Source organism: Pan paniscus, chromosome 1, assembly GCF_029289425.2.
Source record: "Pan paniscus chromosome 1, NHGRI_mPanPan1-v2.0_pri, whole genome shotgun sequence".
NCBI lineage: Eukaryota > Metazoa > Chordata > Mammalia > Primates > Hominidae > Pan > Pan paniscus.
Genome location: NC_073249.2, coordinates 2762440 through 2781441, shown reverse-complemented (window position 1 = coordinate 2781441; position 19002 = coordinate 2762440). Strand labels below are relative to the sequence as shown.

At 38.8% G+C, this 19002-nt stretch overlaps 1 protein-coding gene across 5 annotated transcripts in view; it reads right to left on the bottom strand.

Moving 5' to 3' along the window:
* The window catches only part of SMYD3 (SET and MYND domain containing 3), a 759415-nt gene that overhangs the window by 602065 nt on the left and 138348 nt on the right, over nucleotides 1–19002 (bottom strand). For all 5 annotated transcript variants that reach the window (XM_003807985.5, XM_008960083.3, XM_034950165.3 and 2 more), the window contains exon 2: nucleotides 9639–9702. In XM_003807985.5, coding sequence (XP_003808033.1) covers nucleotides 9639–9702 — 64 coding nt within the window. The remainder of the gene's footprint in view (nucleotides 1–9638; nucleotides 9703–19002) is intronic.

The following is a 19002-nucleotide window of genomic DNA, read 5'->3' as shown; positions in this document are numbered from 1 at the left end:
ATATTTTTATTTCTGAATACAGGTTGAGTATCCCTTATTTGAAATACTTGGGACCAGAAGTGCTTCAGGTTTTGGATTTCTTTGGATTTTGAAATGTTTGCGTTATACTTACTGGCTGAACCATCCCAAACCTAAAAATCCAAAATCCAAAATACTCCAATGAGCATTTCCTTTGGGTATCATGCTGGTGCTTAAAATGTTTTGGATTTTGGAGCACTGCAGATTTTTTGATTTGGGATGCTCAACTTGTATTATGATGTGTTGACATTTTAAAAACCTTTCTGACTAAGGAGAAGACTGCTCCTGCTCCTCCCAGGGACAGCCAATTCTAAGAAATAGCAAAAAGCTCAATCCTGAGCATGCCTTTGATAGGCAAACTAAATGATCCACAGCCATACATCCTCTGTCTGGCCCTAACACCCTAAGAGGCAATATTCTTCTGCCTTAATCATCCCAGGGCCAGGTACCAGGCAAACAGAGACCACCCTTAAACCCCAGGATCCCCTGATATTACTCAAACTAGCCAATCCTAAACTGAGAAACACCCATGAATGCCACAGTCCAGGGACAAAGGCTCACCAAAAACCCAAGACCTAATCATAGAACTATAGAACTGGCCGGGCACAGTGGCTCACGCCTGTAATCCCAGCACTGTGGGAGGCCAAGGTGGGTGGATCAAGAGGTCAGGAGATCGAGACCATCCTGGCTAACACGGTAAGACCCCATCTCTACTAAAAATACAAAAAATTAGCCGGGCGTGGTGGCGGGCACCTGTAGTCCCAGCTCCTCGGGAGGCTGAGGCAGGAGAATGGCGTGAATCCGGGAGGCGGAGCTTGCAGTGAGCCGAGACGTTCTACTGCACTCCAGTCTGGGCGACAGAGTGAGACTCTGTCTCAAAAAAAACAAACAAACTAAAAAAGAACTATAGAACAGTTCCTCTCCTCTTACATCTTGCCATCACACTACTAAAGGCCTATTTACAGTGGTTCCTTTTACATCACGTCTAGCTATCAAGAAAAAATTATAAGACATACTGTATTAGTTCATTCTTATGCTGCTATGAAAAAATACTCAATACTGGGTAATTTATAAAGAAAAGACATTTAATTGACTCACAGTTCCACAGGGCTGTGGAGGAAACTTATAATCGTAGTGGAAGGGGAAGCAAACACATCCTTCTTCATATGGCAGCAGGAAGGAGAAGTGCCCAGCGAAGCAGGAAGCCCCTTATAAAACCATCCGATCTTGTGAGAACTAACTCACTATCAAGAGAACAGGATGGGGGATACTGCCCCCACGATTCAATTATCTCCACCTGGTCCTGGTCCCCACCGCGACACATGGGGATTATGGGAACTACAATTCAAGAGGAGATCTGGGTGGGGACACAACCAAACTATGTCACATACTAAAAGGCAAAAAAACATAGTTTGAAGAGACAGAGCAAGCATTAGTACCGGACTCAGATATGGCAAGGATGTTGGAATTATCAGACTATGAATTTTAAAAAACTATAATTAATATGCTAAGGATTCCAGTGGAAAAGGAGACAGCATGCAAGAACAGACAGGGGATACAGGCATAGAAACAGAAATTCTAAAAACCAAGAAGAACTGCTAGATCAAAAACACCAACAAAAATAAAGAATGCCTTTGATATCTTATTGGCAGACTGGACGTAGCTGGAGAGAAGAATCTCTGAGCTGAAATTATCTCAATATAGTAACCACCAACATTAAGAAGCAAAGAGAAAAAAAGACTTTATAAAAAAAAACAGAATATCCAAGAACTGTGGAATGATTATATAAAGGTATAAGATATGTGTAATAGGATATGTCAGAAGAAGAATAAAGAGAGAATGGAACAGAAGAAATACTTGAAGTAATAATGACTGAGAAGTTCTCCCAGATTAATGCCAGGCACCAAACCACAGATCCAGGAAACTCAGAGAACACCAAGAAGGATAAAAGTCCAAAAATCTATACTTAGGCATGTCATTTTCAAACTACAGAAAATCAAAAGTTTTTTAAAATACTGAGGGAAGCCAGATTTTTATAGCTAAAGATAAGTATATGTCTGTTTTAGGTGTTCATAGATACTGAAATGGTTTCAGTAATATGTCATTTTCTGAAAATCTCAAAACACTTGAAAGGTGTGTGCAATGGTTTGAAGGTCTGTACCCTCCAAAACTCATGTTGAAATTTAATTACCATTATATCAGTGTTAAGAGGTGGGACCATTAAGAGGTGATTCAGCCATGAAGGCTCTGTCCTCATGGGCAGGATTAATTCCAGTATTTGATGCCCTCTTGTCTCTTGGCCCTTCCACCATGTGATGTCACAGCAAGAAGGCCCTCACTACATATAGCCATCTTAGTATAGAACTTCCAGGCCTCCAGAAATGTGAGTCAACAAATTTCCGCTCTTCACTTATACACTGATGGTGGGAATGTAAATTAGTTCAGCCACTGTGGAGACAGTTTGGAGACTTGAACTAAGTCTTGAACTACCATGTGACCCAGCAATTCCATTACTGGGTATATACCCAAAGGAAGATAAGTCATTCTACCAAAAAGACACATGTACCCATATGTCTCTCCCTGCGCTGTTCACAATAGCAAAGACAGGGAATCAATCTAGGTGCCCATCATTGGTGGACTGAATAAAGAAAATGTTATATATATATATACACACACACACACCATCAAATACTATGAAGCCATAAAAAAGAATAAAATCATGTCCTTGGGCCGCGCGCATTGGCTCATGCTTGTAATTCCAGCACTTTGGGAGGCCAAGGCAGGTGGATTGCCTGAGGTCAGCAGTTCGAGACCAGCCTGGCCAACATGGTGAAACCCTGTCTCTACTAAAAATACAAAAATTAGCCAGACATGGTGGCAGGTGCCTGTAATCCCAGCTACTCAGGAGGCTGAGGCACGAGAATTACTTGAGTGTGGAAGGCAGAGGTTTTAGTGAGCCTAGATCGTGCCACTGCACTCCAGCCTGGGTGCCAGAGCAAGACTCTGTCTCGGAAAAAAATATATATATATATATGTCTTTTACAACAAAATGGATGCAGCTGGAGGCCATTATCCTAAGCAAAGTAGCACAGAAACACGAAATCAAATACAGTATGTTCTCACTTACAAGTGGGAGCTAAAATTGGGTACACGAGTGTATAAATATGGGAACAACAGACATTGGAGAATATAAGGAAGGGGAAGGAGGAGGAGGTGCAAGGGTTGAAAACTACCTTTTGAGTACTATGCTTACTTTTTGGGTGACACGTTCAATCATACTCGAAACCTCAGGATCACACAGTATACCTTTGTAGAAAACCCGCACATGTACCCCCAGAATCTAAAATAAATGTTGAAAACAAATTAAATAAATTTGAAACAATAAAAATAAATTTTTGTTCTTTATAAATTACTCAGTGTCAGTTATTCTATTATAGCAGCACAAAACAGACTAAAATAAACAACTTACATACAGAGGAACAAAGAATCATAGCCAACTTCTCAGAAACCATGTACAAGAGAGTGGAATGAAATAAAGTACTGAGAGAAAAAAAAATTACTAATCTAGAATTCTGTACCCTGTGGAATTACCCTTCAAAAGTGAAGGGAAAATAAAGACTTTTTCAGGAAAACAAAAGTTGAGGAAATGTATTGCCAGTAGACCCACCCGCATGAAATGTTAAAAGAAATTCTGTAGAGAGAAGGAAAATTATAAAGGTTAGAAACTTAGATCTACATAAAGAAAGAATGAGAATCAAAGAAGGAATAGGTGAAGGTAAAATAAAAACTTTCATTTTTCTTATTCTTAATTGATCTAACAGATAATAGTTTGTTCAAAAGACTGCTAATAGCATCAATGTATTTAATTATGTATGTTTATGTATAAGCTAAATAAATGACATAAGAGAGGGAGCAGGGGCCAGGCACAGTGGCTCAGGCCTATAATCCCAGCACTTTGGGAGGCTGAGGCAGGTGTACTGCCTGAGCTTAGGAGTTCGAGACCAGCCTGGGCAACATAGTGAAATCCCATCCCCACACAAAATGCAAAAAGTAGCCAGGCACGGTAGTGCACGCCTGCAGTCCCAGCTACTTGCGGAGGTGCTGAGGAAGGAGGATGACTTGAACTGAGGAGGTCGAGGCTGCAGTGAGGGGTGTCCAGGCCACTGCACTCCAGCCTGGGTGACAGAGAGAGATCCCATTTCTAAAACAATTTTTTTTAAAGAGAGGGAGCAGGAATTAAAAGTATTTTGTTATTCTAAAGTACTCATTCTACCTGTAAAGTGGTAAAGTGTTATTTGACAGTAAACTTGGATTCGTCGTAAATGTATATTGCAAACTCTGGGGCAATCACTAAAAAAGGAGATATATCTATATCTGATGTGCTAATGAAGAGAAAAGAAATCATACAAAAGGCTCAATTGAAACCACAAAAGGCAAAAAATAGTGAAAGACAACAATCAGAACAAATAACAAGGGCAACAAATAGAAAACAGATACAATAAATATTAACCCAACTATATCAATAATCACTTTGAACATCAATGATCTAAATGCATCAATTAAAAGACAGGAACGGTCGCAGTGGATCAAGACACAAAACCCAACCATATGTCATCCACAAGAAACCCATTTTACATATAAATAGATGAAATGGACATGGATGGAGAAAGATATACCGTGCTAACACTAATCAAAAGAAAAGCAGAAAGAGCTACATTAATTCTAGATTTCAGGTTAAATGTCACCTCTACAGGAAACCCTTCTGTATCCACCTACTCACAGGTGAGTTTGTGCTCACCCCAATCACATTCAATCATATAATCATGGGCATTTGTCACTGTCTCTCTACTCCATAACAGAAGCTTTATCAAAGTCAGGACCTTATTTCCTTGCTCACTGCCTATTACTTATCATACCAACCACCAGGACTTAGAGCATAATAATCACTCTAACTCCTGTGTAGAAAATAAATTAGAAGTTGGAAAGAATCGTAGTTAACAATGCAGCTAATCCAGAAAAGAGACCATGGTAACAGGTAGTACTAAAGAAGCTGACGAGAAGGGAACCAATTCAGATCTTTAGGTAGTAAAATAGTAAAATCAGCACGACATGATGACTAAATGGATCTGTGGCCAAGAAAGGATGAGAATCAGAGATGACACCTGGCAACTCAGACTGCTGGGTGGCTGGTGAAACTGTTCACTGAGGCTGGAAAACATGAAGGGAAGTGGGTCTGGGGGAAGATAATGTACTCAGATTTACACGTTACACCAGAGACGCCTGTGCAACAGCCAAGTGGAAATCAGGAGAAAGGAGGCTGGAGACGGAGTCTTGAGAAGGATTAATATACAGATGCCACCTGAAGTCATAGGAGCAGATAAGATCACACAGCAGGCAAAGGTAAAGTGAGAAAAGAAAAACTTCCGGCTCCAGACACCTGTGGAGGTCAAAAACTGAAATATGACCAAATCGTTTTAAACTTCATGTAGCACTCCCTTTGTGTTGACAGTTAGATACAAAGCTGACTTATCTACAGTACATTCCGTGCAAAGCCTATCAGTTTCAGGCTGAATTTATGAAAGAAACAAAGCTTGACTTCCTTCATTATCACTGCTTTGGGTATGGTAGTCTAAGAACCAGCCTATTAAATCACTCTGTTAAGTGCTTACTAATGTGGGATTAATTTTCTACCCATTGAATATGAATCAAATCATTCTACAACTAAGCATAAAATGTAAACCCAAAAATACGATTCACATTTTTAAAGGTCTATAATTATCAATATAAAATAGAGCTTGTATCTGCTAATACAGTGCTTTTAAAAAGTATATAAATTACAATTTGATGGAGTGCCTAACTCCTTATTTTGCTCAGCAATTAATTCATTCAACTAGAAATGTATATATTATCAATCAAATTAAATCCTCAAAAGGTAAAATAATACTTGGTGAATTACTTGAAATTGACTTACTTGCTATCACCATTGCTGCCATTTTTTGTTTTGAAAATGCTTTTTTATAAGAAATTTTAGCCTGCTCCTCCTCTTTGATCTCATAATCATGTGTGATGTTCTGTTTATGGCAATAGAGAAAAAAGACTGGACCTCCTTCTATGAAATTATATGATAGACACCTGATAATAAGGTATAGACCAGAATATAAAGCCAGTGATGACAATAATATTTTGACCAGTAACAGAAACAGTACTGTACACAGGAGTAAATACATATGTCGATGTGTACGCTATATATGATGCATAAACCAATAGTTTGGTGTATATCCTCCATCCATAAAATAGACACATAGGGATTATCTCTGAAAAACAGAAGTAGAAGTGGGGGAAGGAAGCTAGGGAAAGACTTTTATGTTTTACCCTGTATGATTCTATATGGTGTTTTTATAATAAAAACATATCCTTGTATTGCTTATGTTTAAAAATGAAATGTGCACCAGATGCGGTAGCTCACGGCTATAATCCCAGCACTTTGGGAGGCCAAGGCTGGCAGACTGCCTGAGATCAGGAGCTTGACAGCAGCCTGGTCAACATGATGAAACCCCACCTCTACTAAAATACAAAAAATTAGCTGGGCGTGGTGGCACATGCCTGTAGTCCCAACTACCTGGGGAGGCTGAGGCCCAAGAATTGCTTGAACTTGGGAGGTGGAGGTTGCAGGGAGCTGAGACGGCGCCACTGCACCCCAGCCTGGGCAGCAGACTAAGCCTCTGTCTCAAAAAAAAAAAAAAAACAGAAAGAAAGAAATGTGAATACCAATAGCACTGACACCATCCTGTGGGCACAAGGCACATGTTACACCTGCAATACCCCAATAGCCTCTCTCAGACAACTTGATGCCATGGTCCCACACATCAAATGCTAAGCTAGTGAACCAAAATCATGTCCCCCTGGGGTATACATATTATGGATTTTATACTACAGATTTACATCCTCTGTTTCAATTTCCATTCCAAGTGCTTTTGCGTTCTGTTCATCACTGTTCACAGTTCAGTATGTCATTTAATTTTGCGTAGTTTTGTGGGTATCCACAATAATTACAATGTTTAATGTTGTATTTTAAGGTTGAGATAAACACAGCAGTTTAAACGCATATGTTCTGGCCAATCTTTAACTCCCCCTCCACACACACAAACACATACTCTAGCTGTTATTACATATATCCTTCATCTTGCTAGCTGTTTTCCTGTTACCTTCCACAGTATATCTGACAGTGACATTGTTATTGATGCCACAGTAAACAGCTAATATATGTAGTAAAAACACATGCACTACAGGGAATCAAAATGACATACCCACCCACCAAACTCCTGCTACTCATTCTAATCAGATAATGGCTTTTCTCTTCCCTGAGTGTACTACAAAAGGATGATGTGGCACTAGAGGAAAAATAGTCACAAAACAGGGGAAAAAAATGTTTTATTAAGTAAACTGTTTATTAAATGTTTTATTAATAAACTGTTTAGGTCATTGAGATTAGAAAGCAAGTTTGCCTAGACTTGTGTCAAATAATATGATAATCTGTCGCTTCTCTATGTACTCTGTTTAATCTGAAGTTCCTAGAAACAAATAGCTGAGCTTCACGTGAATAAAACACCTAGAACATCACCATAAACCAACCTTTCTGGAACGAATACTGTATAAGAAGCAGTATTAATGTTTCACTTTTTGCTTTTAGTTACTCTTGTTGGTAACAATCTTACATAATCAGGGATCTTTCTAGCTTCGACAAAACTTTTGTTTAAAAAATGAGGTAGAAATAATATTATTGTTTTGAAATTTCCTATCCTATTTTAATTAGAAAGTGTTATACTGGCTGGGCACAGTGGCTGACACCTATAATCCCAGCACTTTGGGAGGCCAAAGCAGGAGGATCACTAGAGCTCAGGAGTTTAACATCAGCCTGGGCAAACAGTGAGATCTCGTCTCCATTAAAATTTTTTTTTAAATTACCTGGCCATGGTGGCACGTACCTGTAGTCCCAGTGGCTCAGGAGGCAGAGGCAGGGAGATCACTTGAACCCAGGATTTCAAGACTGCAGTGAACTTGATAACACCACTGCACTCCAGTCCAAGAGACAAAGCAAGACTGTCCCCAAATAAAAACCCAAAAGCCAAGAAACAAAAGAATAATACAATATATAATGGAAAACTAGACCTAATCAGAATGTTAGAGCAAGAACAGAATTTAGGTTTAAAAGAGCAGTTAAAAGTCTGAATACCTGGGTTTAATTCCTGAAACTTCAGAGCCTACTAGTTATAGAATATTTGGCAAGTTGGCTGTCTCTCTGTCCTCATTGTCCTTATTAATAAAATAAAAATAATAATAGTACCTAATTCTCACAAGACTCTTGGAAAATCAAATGGAATAATACAGTGCCTGGCACACAGTGGATGCCTAATAAATATTAACTCTTATTGTTAGTACAGATTCAGAAACTGAGGCCCACACAGTGTGTGTGTTTTCCCTGAGATAATTTAACCAGCAAATGCCAGAATTAGCATGAGAACCTGGAACCCCTGATATTTTTGAACTTTTGATTTCTTTTCCATTAAGACCACTTTTTGTGTCGTCTCAAATTACTTTCAAAGGATAAAATGAGAGAGAAGAAAACCCCTGAGACAAGCATGGCCTAAATTTAAAAGAAGGAAAGAAGAAACTCTGGAGGTGTGTGTGCATAGACAATACATAAGAAACAAAAAGGATGAGTGGAGGGTGGCAGGGAGGAGGCAAGTGACGTAGACACAAAACCTCTAATTAGACTTTTTAATAAGATGTAACTCATTAGGACATAATTACATTTCTTATTAAATGATTAATCATAAGGTTAGAAGAAAAGGTCATGCTGAATGTTAATTATACATCCTTTCAAGAATTTCAAAGATGTTAACAACAGTACTCGTAAATTAACTCAAACTCTTGGCAGGAAATTTGGCATTATCTTTAAAAATTCAAAAGGCATATATCCTTTCAACAATCAATACAATAAGAAGAATTTATCCTACTAATAATTTGGGGAAGTGTGCAAAATGTGCAAAACAGGATGTGAAGTGCATTATTGGCAATACCAAATATTAGAAAAGTGCCGAGCATTCATTAACAAATAAATTATTATTATGGTCAATTCATACAATGAAACATATGGGATACAAAATGTTCCCCAAAGTAGATCGTTAAATGAAAAACAAAAAGTACACAAGAATTCATGCCAGATTAAACTATATTTGTTTTTTTTAAACATAGGATACAGATACACAAATATGTCTGCACAAGCAAATGCTGCAAAGACACATGAGAAACTTAACAGTGATTGCCTGTGGAAATGAGAATTGAAGTCGGGGGGCAATAAGATGGGGAGGAATAGACATTTACTTTCACATAGTAGACATATACACACACACACACACCCAATTTTTAACCATATATATTTAACATCAGTTTTAACATTTTAATGTCCCTGGCAACCTGTGTGACTCAGCAGGTGAATAACAAGTAAAAGTAAATTAAAGGCTGTAAAGAAGTAGACATAGGCCAACAGGTATAGTGAAGGACAAATTTAAGAGTAAAGAATTTGAAAGCTTCACTTACATATGGCTGAAAAGTCTTACCTGACACTTAGCACTACAGTATTTGGCGACGCGGCACTGAGAGCATCGCATCAGCTTTTCCTTCCTGTGGGGAAAAAAATTAATTCTGCATTAAGAAATGAGTGGGAAACATACTACATAGTTGAAGAAAGAAAACGTAAGTCAACATACGGACACCAGTATGCTCTGTTTACTCCATTATGTACAGTCCCTTAAGATTTGGATTTTCACACTGATGAGCCTCCTCTTGAACCTTCCATGTGAGACACTGATAGAAAAACTAAGTCCTTTTGTCTGACAGAAGATGGCGGGGAAGAGGCAGGACCAGCTTGCAGCTCCCGATCGGACAGACAGAGCAGCGTGTGGGGACTCACAGTGTGAACTTTTGATCCAAGAACTGCCACAGCAACATACCAGGTAAACTAAGAGAATCCACAGACCCTCTGAAGGAACTGTATCGCCACTGCAGGCTCCCTGAGACCCTGAAAAGATGTGAGCCGCCTGCTTGCTCAGCAGGAAGGCTGGCGGTCTGGGGCAAGTTCTCAGCCACAGTCACCAGCTGCCTGGAAACAGACTCCGTGCTGCTGTAGGGGCACGATGGGAGTGAGACCAGCCTTTAGGACTGCAGGCTGTGTGGGAGCGGGATGAGGCCTGTGACTGCTGGCTTTCCCCCACTTCTCTGGCGGCCTGTGTGACCCAGCAGAAGCAGCCATAATCACCCTGGGAACATAACTCCATTAGACTGAAAACCACATCCCCATTCCAACAGCAGCCGCAGCAATCCCCAGCCAAGGAGAATCTGAGCTCAGACACACCTATCCCTGCCCCCTGGTGGTCTTTCTCTACCAGCCCTGGGTGCCAAAGACAAAGGCCATAATCTCTTGGGAGCTCTATGGCCCTGCCTACCACCTAAGAAACCTGAATAGGTAACTAGGCGACCTTAGGGCAAGTTTGCTTCCTCCCTGTAGGACCACAGCTGATGTGTTCCTGAAAGCACCAACTCCTGGCTGGAGGCCAACCAACACAAAACCAGCACACGAAACAAAAATACAACCAAGGGCCCTTGTAGAGTCCACTTCACGCCCCTGCTACCTCCATCAGATCACAGGACTCTTAGCAGTCACTCCCCAGTACCAGCCCAGAGCCCAGTACCTCCACTGGGTGGCTAGACCCAGAAGAGCAAAAACAATCACTGCAGTTTGGCTCTCGGGAAGCTCCATCCCTGGGGGAGGAGGGAGAACAGCACATCAAGGAAGAACCCCTTGGAACAAAAGTATCTGAACAACAGCCCTTGAGTCCCATGTCTCCCCTCTGACACAGTCACCCAAATGAGAAGGAACCAGAAAAACAATTCTGGTAATATGACAAAACAAGCTCTTTAACACCCCCGAAAAGATCACACCGGCTCACCAGCAATGGATCCAAACCAAGATAAAATATCTGGATTGCAAGAAAAAGAATTCAGAAGGTTATTAAGCTAATCAAGGAGGCACCAGAGAAAAGTGAACTCCAACTTAAAGAAATCGAAAACCTGATACAGAATATGAAAGGAAAATTCTTCAGTGAAATAGCATAAATAAAAAATGATCACAACTTCTAGAAATCAAAGAAACACTTAGAGAAATGCAAAATGCACTGGAAAGTCTCAGCAACAGAATTGAACAAGCAGAAAAAAGTACTTCCGAGCTTGAAGACAAGGCTTTCGAGTTAACCCAATCCATCAAAGACAAAGAAAAACGAATTTTAAAAAATGAGCCAAGCATCCAAGAAGTTTCGGACTATGTTAAGCATGCAAATCTAAGAATAATTGGTGTTCCGAAGACAAAAAAAAAGAAATCTAAACGTTTGGAAACATTATTTGAGGGAATAATCAAGGAAAACTTGTCTGACCTTGCTAGAGATCTAGACATCCAAATACAAGCTCAAAGAACACCTGGGAAACTCATCACTTAGACACACAGTCAAGAGGTTATCCAAAGCAAAGATGAAGGAAAGAATCTTAAGAGCTGTGAGGCAAAAGCATCAGGTAACCTATAAAAGAAAACCTATCAGAGCAACAGCAGATTTCTGAGCAGAAACTGTCAGAGGCATGCATGTGAACCTGGGCAACTCTATCTTGAATAGGAGCTGAGTTAAATGAGGCTAAGACTTACTGGGCTGCATTCCCAGACAGTTAGGGCATTCTAAGTCACAGGATGAGACTGGCAGTTGGCACACAATACAGGTCATAAGTACCTTGCTGATAAAACAGGTTGCAGTAAGGAAGCTGGCTAAAACTCACCAAAACCAAGATAGTGATAAGAGTGACCAGAGGTCACTGGTGGTCCTCACTGCTACACTCCCATCAGTGCCATGACAGTTTACAAATGCCATGGCAACGTCAGGAAGTTACCCTATATGGTCAAAAAAGGGGAGGCATGGATAATTCACCCCTTGCTTAGCATATAATCAAGAAATAACCATAAACATGGACAACCAGCAGCCCTCGGGGCTGCTCTACGGAATAGGCATTCTTTTGTTCCTTTACTTTCCTAATAAACTTGCTTTCACTTTACTCTATGGACTCACCCTGAATTATTTCTTGCATGATATCTATGAACCCCCTCTGTAACAAAACCCTATAAGCTAGAAGGGATTGGAGTCCTATTTTTAGCCTCCTTAAACAAAACAATTATCAGCCAAGAATTTTGCATGCAGCAAAACTAAGCTTCGTAAATGAAGTAAGATACAGTCTTTTAAGACAAACAAATGCTGAGAGAATTCGCCACTACCAAGCCACCACTACAAGAACTGCCAAAAGGAACTCTAAATCTTGAAACAAATCCTCAAAATACACCAAAATAGAACCTCCTTAAAGCGGAAATTTCACAGGACCTACATAACAATAACACAATAAAAAAAACACAAGGTATTCAGACAACAAACAGCACAATGAATGGAATAGTACCTCACATCTCAATACTAACATTGACTGTAAATGACCTAAATACTCCACTTAAAAGATATGGAATGGCAGAATGGATAAGAATTCACCAACTAAATTTCTGCTATCTTCAGGAGACTCACCTAACACATAAGGACTCACATAAACTTAAGGTAAAGGGGTAGAAAATGACATTCCATGCAAATGGACACCAAAAGTAAGCAGAAGTAGCTATTCTTATAGACAAAACAGACTTTAAAGCAAAAGCAGTTAAACAAAACAAGGAGGGACATTATATAACAATAAAAGGACTAGTCCAACAGTAAAATATCACAATCCAAAATATATATGCACCTAACACTGGAGCTCCCAAATTTATAAAACAATTACTAATAGACCTAAGAAATGAGATAGACGGCAACACAATAATAGTGGGGGATTTTAATACTCCACTGTCAGCACTAGACAGGTCATCAAGACAGAAAGTCAACAAAGAAACAATGGACTTAAACTATACCCTAGAACAAATGGACTTAACGGATATTTACAGAACATTCTACTCAACAACTGCAGAATGTACATTCTATTCATCAGCACATGGGAAATTCTCCAAGACAGAACATATGATAGGGCACAAAACAAGTCTCAATAAATTTAAGAAAATCGAAATTACATCAAGTACTCTCTCAGACCACAGTGGAATAAAATTGGAAATTAACTCCAAAAGGAACCCTCAAAACCATGCAAATATATGGAAATTAAATAACCTGCTCCTGGATGATTGTTGGGTCAACAATGAAATCAAGATGGAAATTTAAAAAGTCTTTGAACTGAACAATAACAGTGACACAACTTATCAAAACCTCTGGAATACAGCAAAAGCGGTGCTAAGTGGAAAATTCGGAGCATTAAATGCCTACATCGAAAAGCCTGAAGGAGCACAAATAGACAATCTAAGGCTACACCTCACAAAACTGGAGAAACAAGAACAATCCAAACCCAAATGCAGCAGAAGAAAAGAAATAACAAAGATCAGAGAAGAACTAAATGAAATTGAAACAAACAAAAAAAATGCAAAAGATAAATGAAACAAAAGGCTGGTTTTGAAAAGATAAATAAAACTGATAGACCATTAGCAAGATTAACCAAGAAAAGAAGAGAGAAGATCCAAATAAGCTCAATTGGAAATGAAATGGGAAATATCACTACTGATACCACAGAAATACAAAAGTTTATTCAAGGCTACTATGAACACCTTTATGTGCCTAAACTAGAAAACCTAGAGGGGATGGATAAATTCCTGGAAATATACAACCCTCCAAAATTAAACCAGGAAGATATAGAAACTCTGAACAGACCAATAACAAGCAGCAAGACTGAAATAGTAATTCTTTAAAAATTGCCAACAAGAAAAGTCTAGGACCATAAGGATTCACAGCTGAATTCTGTCAGACATTCAAAGAGGAACCAGTATCAATCCTATTGACACTATTCCAGAGGATAGAGAAAAAGGGAATCCTCCTTAAATCATTCTCTGAAGCCAGTATCACCCTAGTACAAAAACCAGGGAAGGACTTAACAAAAAATTAAAACTACAGACCAATATTCCTGATGACACAGATGCAAAATTGCTCAACAAAATACGAGTTAACTGAATCCAGCAGCACATCAAAAAGATAATTCATCATGATCAAGTGGGTTTCATACCAGGGATGCACGGATGGTTTAACATCCACAACTCAAATGTGATATGCCACATAAACAGAATTAAAAACAAGAATCACATGATCATCTCAATAGATGCAGAAAAAGCATTTGACAAAATTCAGCATCCCTTTATGATTAAAACCCTCAGCAAAATCGGCATAGAAGGGACACACCTTAAGGTAATGAAAGCTATCTAAGACAAACCCACAGCCAACATTACACTGAACAGGGAAAAGTTGAAATCATTCCCCCTGAGAAATGAAATCAGACAAGGATGCCCATTTTTACCACTTCTATTCAACATGTACTGGAAGTCCTAGCCAGAGCAATCAGACAAGAGAAAGAAATCAAAGGTATCCAAATCAGTAGAGGAAGTCAAACTGTTGCTGTTTGTTTGCTGATGATATGATTGTATACCTAGAAAACCCCAAAGACTCAACCAAAAGCTCCTCAAACTAGTACATGAATTCAGCAAAGTTTCAGGATACAAAATTAATGTACACAAATCAGTAGCTCTGCTATACAGCAACAGCAACCAAGCTGAGAATCAAATCAAGAACTCAACCCCTTTTACAATAGCTGCAAAAAATAAAATAAAATAAAATACTTACGAATACACCTAACTAAGGAGGTGAAGTCCTCTACAAGGAAAACTACAAAACACAGATGACACAAACAAATGGAAACATGTCCCATGCTCATGGATGGGTAGAATCAATATTGTGAAAATGGCCATATTGCCAAAAGCAATCTACAAATTCAATACAATTCCCATCTAAACACCACTATCATTCTTCACAAAACTAGAAAAAAAAAATCCTAAAATTCATACAGAACCAAAAAAGAGACCACATAGCCAAAGCAAGACTAAGCAAAAAGAACAAATCTGGAGGCATCACATTATCCAACTCCAAACTATACTACAAGGCCACAGTCACCAAAACAGCATAGTGCTGGTATAAAAATAGGCACAATGAAACAGAATAGACAACCCAGAAATAAACCCAAATACTTACAGCTAACTGATCTTCAACAAAGCAAACAAAAACATAAAGTGGGGAAAGGACACCCTATTCAAGAAACAGTGCTGGGACAATTGGCAAGCCACCTATAGAAGAATGAAACTGGTTCCTCATCTCTCACCTTACACAAAAATCAACTCAAGATGAATCAAAGACTTAAATCTAAGACCTGAAACCATAAAAATTCTAGAAGATAACATTGGAAAAACCCTTCTAGACATTGGCTTAGGCAAAGACTTCATAACAAAGAACCCAAAAGCAAATGCAACAAAAGCAAACATAAATAGATGGGACTTAATTAAAGCAAAAAAGTTTCTGCACAGCAAAAGAAATAATCAGCAGAGTTAACAGACAAACCACAGAGTGGGAGAAAATCTTCACAATCTATACATCCGACAAAGGACTGATATCCAGAATCTACAAGGAACTCAAACAAATCAGCAAGAGCAAAACAATTCCATCAAAAAGGGGGCTAAAGACATGGACAGACAATTCTCAAAAGAAGATATAAAAATGGCCAACAAGCATATGGAAAAATGCTCAACATCACTAATTATCACAGAAATGCAAATCAAAACCACAATGTAATACCACCTCACTCCTGCAAGAATGGCCATAATCAAAAAATCAAAAAATAATCGATGTAGGCACAGATGCAGTGAAAAGGGAACACTTTTACACTGTTGTTGGGAATGTAAACCAGTACAACCACTATGGAAAACAGTGGAGATTCCTAAAGAACTAAAAGTAAATCTACCATTTGATTCAGCAGTCCCACTACTGGGTATCTACCAAAAGGAAAAGAAGTCATTATACAAAAAAGATACCTGCATACACATTTATAGCAGCACAATTTGCAATTGCAAAAATATGGAACTAGCCCAAATGCCCATCAATCAACAAATGGATAAAGAAAATGTGGTATATATACACCATGGAATAACACTCAACCATAAAAAGGAACAAAATAATGGCATTGGCAGCCACCTAGATGGAACTGGAGACCATTAATCTAAGTAAAGTAACTCAGGAATGGAAAACCAAACATCGTATGTTCTCACTCATATGTAGGAGCTAAGCTATGAGGATGCAAAGGCATAGGAATGATACACTGGACATCTGGGACTCAGGAGAAATGTTGGGAGGGGGTGAGGGATAAAAGACTACACACTGGGTGCAGTGTACACTGCTCGGGAGATGGATACACCAAAATCTCAGAAATCCCCACTAAAGAGCTTATTCATGCAACCGAACACCACCTGCTCCCCAAAAACCTATTGAAATTAAAAAAGAAAAAGAATCTCAGAGAAAAAAATAATAACGCATGGCCCTGGACCCATAGATCTCCATGTACTACAGGAGAATGCTGTGGTACGCACCCCCAGCACCCCCCCACAAAAAAAAGTCCTTTTTTAAAACTTTGGTAGAATATACATAACATAAAATTCACTATTTTAACCATTTTAAGTGCCCCACTTCACTTCATAGATACTGATCTCTCCATATCAAATTCAAATCCAGTCCATAAACTGGTTAAAAGTATTTTATACCCTTCAAATATACAAATTTTGTCTTACATTATCATATAGTTTAATTATGAATATACTCCTCCTGAGAAATGGTTTTAAAATTCCATTTAATTCAATTACTACTTTAGATATGCTGAGTTGAGATGCTTTAACTATCTCCCCCAAATCACCTGGGTGACAAAAAAGCAGATATTTTTAAAAACCTGAATTATAACATAAAAATAATAAATCTAATGGTAAAATTCACAGTGACAAGGATCAGACGGGACTGTGTATAGTTTCAAGGTGGTCAAGGGCTCTAAAAGTCAACCTATAATACTAACATCAATGACAAAACAGAACAGCTCTTTCTAAGCACTTCTGATATGACAGGCACAGTACGAAGCTCTTTACATCTATTAACTCACACTAAATTTGAAACAGTTCTGTATAAGGTAAGCAGTCTTATTATGCCGACTTTAGAGATATTTCAATACGTTTTCAAAAGATAAAAAGTAGACGGAGTAGTACACACTGCTAAGGCATCACACCATAAAGTGAAAGTGGCAGGTGATACTGAAAGGATAAAAATGGAATCCTATAGAGAATCAGAACTTGAATACATCAGTACCTCACCCCTGAAAGAACAGAAGTGAGTTATGGGGCGTAAAACATGGGGAGTGGTTAAAACTCTAAATAAAGCAATGTCAAAAAATTCCATCCACCCCCCAAGTGCAGAACTCTAGCTTCTAGGTATCAATTCTCCAGCAACAAGCCAAACCCAAGCAATCAGGCCCTAGAGTTCTTGATTGTAACCACACACTACACTACCATTCTTCAATGAAACTGGATACAATCAAGTCAACATTTAGCTGTTCATGAGACACACTTCAAACAAAAGGACACGCAATGGTGGAATGAAAAGGATAGTTCAGGCAAATATGAACTCAAAAAAAGCCTGTGTAACTACATAAGTTTCTGAAAAAAAGAGACTTGAAGGTTAAAAGCATTAATAGAGATAAAGCCAATACACAGTGACCAAAGACTTCCATCACCAACTGTTACGTACAAAGTAACCAATATACCCAGTCTCAAAATCTATAAAGTATACATCACAGATCTCTAAGGAAAAAATGACCCATATACAGTAAGTTAAAGCAGGGCCTGGAATATAGCAGGTACCATATAAGAGTTAGACATTATAAATTCTCTTTCAGAAATTCATAGATCAAGAAGATAAAGAATAAGTAGATAAAGAAGATAAACAATAAGACCAGTCTTGGCAACATAGTGAGCCCTCATTTCTACAAAAAAAAAAAAAAATTAAAAAATCAGCCAGGCATGGTGGCACAAGGCTGTGGTCCCAGCTACTTGGGAGGCTGAGGTGGGAGGATGGCTTGAGCCCGAGAGACTGAGGCTACAGTGAGCTGTGATCACACCACTGCACTCCAGCCTGAGCAACAGAGTGAGACCCTGTCTGAAAAAAAAAAAAAAAAAAAAAAAATTAGGAATATAAGAATATTACTCAAGATTCAGTCAGGTTAAAAACAAGAGAATTCTGGGGAAATGATGGCAGTGATGTAATTTTTTAATCTCCTTGACTCTCCCCATAAAAAAAAGAGCAAGTAGGACAGTAAAACCTAATCACCACTCCCCACCCTGGAAAACATCAATAACAAACCTCAAAATATGACTGGGTGGAAAAAACTATGAGTGGTTCTGAGAGCAGAATTAAATCAGTATCTTTACTGTAGGAAACAAGGCAACTTAACTTCCAACAGACCTGTAAACAAGGAGGCCCCAAATCGCCAAAAGCTGTCCAGCATAGAACGCCAAGCCAATCTGAGAACCGCAGCCAAAACTGGGAGAGGGTTCTTTCTTTAGCAAACCTCTTTAAGATGAATTCCCCAGGGCTGCTCTGAGCCCTGCCTTCCCTAGACCTGGCTCCTCACATTTTCTCACTTCCCTCTCTCTTGTCTAAGTTAATCAGAGGCTATGTCTGTTGGCTAAAAATAAAGATCCACAAGTACATACAAAATGTTTGTTCTTGATTTTAAAAAATAACGAGCAGAATCAAGATACCTAAGAAGCTCAGGTGATGAACACCTAGCAAATATCAATCCTTCATTTCCTCCTCCCTCCCATAGCTACCAAAAAAAGGCTATAATAAATGTTGACATAGAAGTTTGGTAAACTAACAAGATAATTCAGAGTACTTGAATAAT